The 6535-nt window shown below is 43.5% G+C and overlaps 1 protein-coding gene across 1 annotated transcript; it reads right to left on the bottom strand.

Moving 5' to 3' along the window:
• Positions 1 to 5981: 5981 nt before the first annotated feature.
• On the bottom strand, positions 5982 to 6535 carry LOC104446968 (agamous-like MADS-box protein AGL61). The gene is made up of 2 exons (XM_039313679.1): positions 6392 to 6535; positions 5982 to 6251 (listed from the first exon to the last, which is right to left on the bottom strand). Exons 1-2 carry the CDS (start codon positions 6533 to 6535, stop codon positions 5982 to 5984), a joined length of 414 nt encoding a protein of 137 aa, XP_039169613.1.

Below are 6535 nucleotides of genomic sequence, written 5' to 3'. Positions count from 1 at the left end.
CCAGAAAGTGCAAACTCCGGGGCTTGTTGGTGCTCTTCGAAGCCGATTATAGTGAGCAGCTGATTTCTGTGTCCAACCCACAGTACTCCTTGCTGTCTTAATATCCATGCTATTATACAGAAACACAGACAATCAATCCCTGAACCGAATAACCTATCCAAAGTCAACTCAAAGCACCAGAACTCGTTCTTGCAAGAATATCCATCGCAGAAAAACCAAGGTCCGCTGTAGCCAGCAATCCCAGGCATGTCACTTCCTCTATCACCACTAACATGGACAGAATAAAGAACGATCGACCTATAATAGAATGCATAACCATCTCCATCCATGATTCCCATCTCTTTCAGTTCCAACCAGATCAAAATCACCCAGAAGCAGGATAAACTGAAAAACCTAGAACACGAATGACTCAATGGTACAACGACGTCACATTGTCCAAGCCCTTCACGTGAAAACTTGCAGTTATGAAACCCAATTTCCAAACTCGCCATCCCAGTAACAGCCCCTCAAAATCAAGATAACAAATCCCCGATCCTTTCAGGCGGAAGAAAACCCGATTCCTTCGGGATCAAGAAACCCAACAATCCCCGCGAACGAGTACCAAACGGAAGCCCGATGGCCCTCGTCGTCACCGCCGGAAACCCACCTTCCAGAAACCCCTCCGACGGCAAGCGGGAGATCGCCATCGTCGAAAGAAGAAGACAAAACCCACCTAGCGGAAACTTGCTCGCTACGCTTCGCTAGAAACCGCGGGGAGAGAGGCGTCGAAAGAAGCAAGCAAGCAAACCTGAGGAGACGCAAAGCGACGAACCCACGATCGCGCTCGAGTCGAAGAACGAAGATTGGCGGTCCAATGATCGGAAAGGCTTTGCACGGCGAGAGAGCGGCGGAGAGAGAGGCGGAAAGACGGCGGAGACGAGCGTTCTTGGATGGAAATAGCCGTTGGCCTTGGGCCTTCTTTTATAGGTAAGGCACAGGCGTGGAGGTTACCGAGGTAACTTGCTAGCCAAGTCGCCTTATAGATTTCCTTGATTTTGTACTGGAAAAGAGGGGATTTTTTTTTTAGAAAAAGGAAAAGAAAATTAAATACGATATAAAGTATATAATGCTCTAAGGTGACAGAAAATAAGGTAGAGAGGAAACTGGAGCTTTTGTATTTCTGTATATTACTGTTGTACATGCTGATTACACTATTTGTAATACAAAGGGCAAAGAGTAAAATATGAAATGAATAAAAGAAAATATACATTGATTCTAATTCCTATTTTACCAAGTCAATTACCGACTAAATAAATCAATCATTGATACTCAGGATAGTATTTCCTAAGTTATCAAATTATATTTTCAACATTCCCCCTCAAGCTGGTGGTCTATATATATCGAGGACACCAAGCTTGCTTAATAGGGATTTGATGAAGTACCTTCAGTCATGTGAACAAGGCATAATCGTGTCTGGAATGCTAAAAACCTATGTTGGTTAAAGTAGCAGTGAACTTAGCATACCATTGTCTAGAAGCATGTTTGAGTCCATATAGGGATTTGCGCAGACGACACACACGAGACTCCCCCTATCTGCGTAATCCCTGTGGAAGCTCCATGTAAATCTCTTCATCTAGATCTCCATGTAAGAAAGCATTATTAACATCAATTTGATGTAGCGGCCAATTGCAAAAAGCAACAATGGATAAGAAAGAACGAACAGTGACTTCTTTTGCCACAAGAGAGAATGTTTCATGATAATCAAAGCCTTCTCGTTGCGTGAACCCTTACGCAACTAAATGGGCCTTGTATCATTCAACGGTTCCATCGGCTTTAAATTTGATTTTATAGACCCATTTGCAGCCAATAGGTTTTCTTCCTGCTGGTAATGGGACAATGTCCCAAGTCTGATTCTCATTGAGAGCCTTGAGTTCAGCTTCCATAGCATGCTGCCATTTAAGATCATGTGCTGCTTCAGAGTACGATGACGGTTCCTGTTCTTCCGAAATTCTACTAATGCAGCACATGTGTTTTGATAACAGTCTACTAAATGAAACATAAGATGATACGGGGTACTGCGTACCTGGACAATCCAACGTAGGACATATATAATCATTTGTCCATGTAGGAGGTCTAATGTGACGTCAAGAATGCCAAGGCTGCTCAATTCTGGTTTCTTCTAATATTACAGGAGACGGATTTTGGTGGATCATCGGCGAAGAGGTCACTAAAGAATTTGATGAAGTATCTTCCTTAGGTGAAGAAATTGGTGAGTCAATTGCTCGATTTGAATCATCGGGCATATGCTATTCTGGTGCAATAAATATATATTGATTCTGAACAGTGAGATCGTCTTCTGATAAGAAAGGTCGATGATCTGACTCTGGAATGGAAGACATCGATGCAGTTTCTTGAAAAGGAAAAATATCTTCTTGGAAGACAACATCCTTGCTAACAAAACAATGCCCCGTAGAGATTTCCATGACCCGATAGCCTTTTTGCAATGTAGGATATCCCATAAAAATAGACCGAATGGCACGAGGATCCATTTTACTTCGGTGGCCCATATTCGCCGCATAATACAAACATCTGAAAACTCGAAGATGATCAATTATTGGTTGCTTTCCATAAAGTAATTCAAAAGGAGTCCGCGCATTAAGAATTCTAGTTGGCATGCGATTGATCAAATAAGCTGCTGTGATTACACAATCACCCCAAAATTATTCAGGTATGGAAGCTTGATATTTTAGGGCTCGAGCCACCTCTAAGGGGTGACGATGTTTTCTTTCGACAATCCCATTTTGTTGGGGTGTATAATTACATGAACTCTCATGTAGAATACCTCATGAAGACAAGAATGATTCACATTCAGCAAAAAAGAACTCACGTCCATTATCCTTATGAATTTTCTGAGAGGTCTGTCGAATTGATTTTTAATGAGAGATAGAAAATTCGACAGTGTTGAAAAAGTCTGACTTTTGGATTGCATAAGGAAAATCCAAGTAGCTCGAGTATAGTCATCAACAATGGTCAAGAAAAACCGAGACCCATCACGATGTGGAGTGTGGTAGGGTCCCCAAATATCCAAATGAAGTAAAGAGAAAGCACTGGTGGATCTAGATGTGCTAACTGGAAAATGTGTTCGAGACTGTTTTGTCAGTGGGCAGATTGGACATTTAGGATAAGGGAATTTTGTAGTATGACCCAAGCGTTGATGAAAAATAAGATTTTTATTACCAGCAATGGCATTACAAGAAATGCTTTTATTGAATAATTCGAAATTCCTTTGGGGATCAATCCAAAAATATAGCCCTTTTGCAACACTACCTAAGCCCATCGGTCTGCCAGTCAAAAGGTCCTGAAAGAAGCAATCATTGCGATTGAATATGGCACGACAAGAATTATCCTCTCAAGCTTTTGAGACTGATAAGAGATTGAATTCAAAATCAGGAATGAATAGAACATTTTTTAGAATAATATTTGGACTAAGTTGGACAGTACCAATTTTGGTAACATGAGGGGTATTTCCATTGGGGAGGCGTATAGATACCGAAGAATGTGGCCTCTTTTGAATACTAGTAAATAACCGTTCATTGCAAACTATATGATCACTGGCGCCCGAATCAACTATCCATGCATCAACTGATATTGAATTTTCCTTGTATAAAGAAATACTTGAGAAATTTGCAGCCTTATCATTTTTTGCCAGCTGATTTAATGCTTTCATTATATTCTGATACTGATCTTAGGTAATTATTTGATTTGCCCCATCAGTCCTTCGTGCTGAAACCTAGTAAGCAGCAACATCTTTTTCCTTCTTATCACCTGGCTTTCCATGTAATTTCCAGCACATATCAATAGTATGATGAGGACGTCTACAATATCCACAGTATTTACCCTTAATTTTTGAATTTTGCCCTGTATTCTTGGTGGATGACGTGGCATTCCGTGAGCCTCTGGATGCCCTATATGCGGGTGTTGTCGTGGCCAAATAAGGGGCGTTGGATTTGCTTGGGCCAGCGATTAGATAAGGACCGTCCGATCTCTTCTGATGTGAACCGTCGAATGCTGATGGGCAGATCAAACCGTAGCCGTCCAATTTGCTTCCATCCCAGCCGTTGATTGTAGGGTTTCCACCTACCCCAATCATCGTCCCAAAACGTCCGCGTCCGCCCCTTTCTTGTGCAAAGCTCTCGACTCCTCCATCCATGCTGCGACTGCCATGGACACAGTGTGGCGTCTCTCCAAATCTGAAGTTCGTTTGGAAGGCAGCAAGGGCGACTCCTTCGCCGACTCTGCCGTGCTTGGTTGCAGCTTGCCGCTGGCTTTCCTCTTGGACCGCCAGTTGGTAGATCCGGCCGAGCGAAGGTAACGGGTCCATCGCCAAGATCTGCGATCGAAAAGGTGAGTACGTATCATTCAAGATAAGTAGAAACCGAGTCACTTTCTCCTGTTCCTTAATTTTCTGGTACTGTTTCAGCGTTTCTTCGGGACCCTCGAGTCATTCCTCCGCCGCCTCGAGCTCATTGCAGAGAGCCGAGAGCCGATTGAGGCAGGTAGTGACCGATTGATTGTTCTGTTTCAACTTCGAGATAGCTTGGGTAATGGTAAAGAGCTTCGCTGGATCGAGACATCCATACATCTCTCGGATATTTGCCCAAAAGGTCTTGGAGTCCTCGGTTGGCGGTAGCCCAGCTGCAACGTCTGGAGTGAGACAATTTCCGATCTAGGTACGGACTAATTGGTTGCATTTTTTTTTCCAGAAACGTTGCATTCGTTCGTCGGTTGGATAGGGGACGGTGCCATCAAGGAAACCATCATTGTCCTTTGTTACGAGTGCTCGCCGGAGGTCCCGAGCCCAGGCGTTGTAGTTGTCCTGTCTGGTGAGCTGCATGTTGATAAGTTGGAGCTCCGGTTCGTCAGCCGTCACCGTGTGAAGGGGATCTCCGGGCTTGGGACGGCCGCCATTGAACAGAAATGCGTAGGGCAGAAAACTGGTTTGGAAATCGGGTTGAGGAATCGGGTAGGGATCCGTTGGGATGGATCTAGATCTAGGACCCGTTCTTGTCCAACCCGACCCGTCGTTTGGATAGTTTTCCCGAGAAGATCCACGTCCTTCGGGTCGAATTCCGGAGCCCATTCCATTTTCCTCTCCAGGTAAGCTCTGTTGAGCCCATACATTGCTCGACCAAGCAGCCCATTGGCCTTGAATAGGGTACCAGCCGAGATGAGGCCACTGAATTGGTCCCTGCATTTGGAACGAAGCAGGTGTTGCCGTAACAGATGGTTGAGGAGGTACCGATGAAGCAATAATTGATGATCGAGTAGGTATCGCTCCTTCTTCTATCGGGTCGACTGGTGCTGGATCTGAGGCTTGGTGAGGTGAGTTGGAGGTTTCCTCCATTGGATGATTTTATCAAGGTTTTTAAAAAAAAAAGAGCAGAGAAGAAATTCCTATTCGGTGGCTGGTTTGTTTTGTAGAGTTGATGTCGCAACAACAGACCAGAAAAGAACCGAAGGGCAATTCGAAGATGCGGAAGCTTAGGCTAGAATCTGTTGCTCTGATACCATGATAGAAAATAAGGTGGAGAGGAAACTGGAGCTTTTGTATTTCTGTATATTACTGTTGTACATGTTGATTACACTATTTGTAATACAAAGGGCAGAGCGTAGAACAGGAAAGGAATAAAAGAAAATATACATCGATTCTAATTCCTATTTTACCAAGTCAATTACCGACTAAATAAATCAATCATTGATACTCAGGGTGGTATTTCCTAAGTTATCAAATTATATTTCCAACATAAGGCTTGGTCTCTTTAGGAAAAACCGATGAATATTAAAGGCTCCGTTCATTTTGTGAAAAATAAATTTTGGAAAATGTTTTTTGGATTTTCGGCATTCGTTTCACGGAAAATATTAACTTTGAGAAAATATTTTTCTTGAACAGAAAAAAATCTTATAAATAAGGAAAAAATGTTTTCCACTTTTGAAATGTGGAATTATTTCTCCAACTCCTGCCCTTGAGAGGATCCGGATGCCTCTCCTTGAGTCTTTTGATTGATCGACCTCTTCAAGCTCCGCCGAAGCTCCTCCATTCGCCCCTTCATTTGGTAGAGTTCTTCCCGATTGAGCTCTTCGATGGGAGCTTCCCACCATGCCGCATCGCTTTTTCCTTTGGTCAGTCGCTTCAACGCTTTGCCTTGCGCCTTCTCAGCTTTGATTTGATTGTAGAGCTCATCATGCTGTTGGTTGAGCTGCTTACATTTGGCCTGCCGATAGGACTCGACCAAAACTTGAGAACTATTGTTGGGCGAAGGGTTTCGGTTGAGGAACCGATTGGCGACTGCATCAATGGACGGATGGGCAAAAGAAAAGGGATTTCAGAAGGAGAGAATGCTACAAAACCCACCTCCGCCCCGCAAAGGGTCACGAGCTCGCTTGCCTTTTTGTTGATGCTGGATTTACGTTTTGAAAATGTAATAAGCCTGCTACTCTCATTTTCAATTTGTTTCATCCCAGGTCTTGGATTCTCTCCTGTTTGTCTTCCTGCCAT

The sequence above is a fragment of the Eucalyptus grandis genome, chromosome 5, assembly GCF_016545825.1.
Source record: "Eucalyptus grandis isolate ANBG69807.140 chromosome 5, ASM1654582v1, whole genome shotgun sequence".
Classification (NCBI taxonomy): Eukaryota; Viridiplantae; Streptophyta; class Magnoliopsida; order Myrtales; family Myrtaceae; genus Eucalyptus; species Eucalyptus grandis.
Note: the sequence above shows the minus strand (reverse complement) of the source record. Positions and strands in the feature narration are given on the sequence as shown.

Coding starts and splice junctions, on each gene's coding strand:
- LOC104446968 (XM_039313679.1), bottom strand. CDS start 6,535: ATGGCAGGAAGACAAACAGGAGAGAATCCAAGACCTGGGATGAAACAA. Junction 6,252..6,391: donor TGACCCTTTGCGGGGCGGAG/GTGGGTTTTGTA, acceptor TCCTATCGGCAG/GCCAAATGTAAGCAGCTCAA.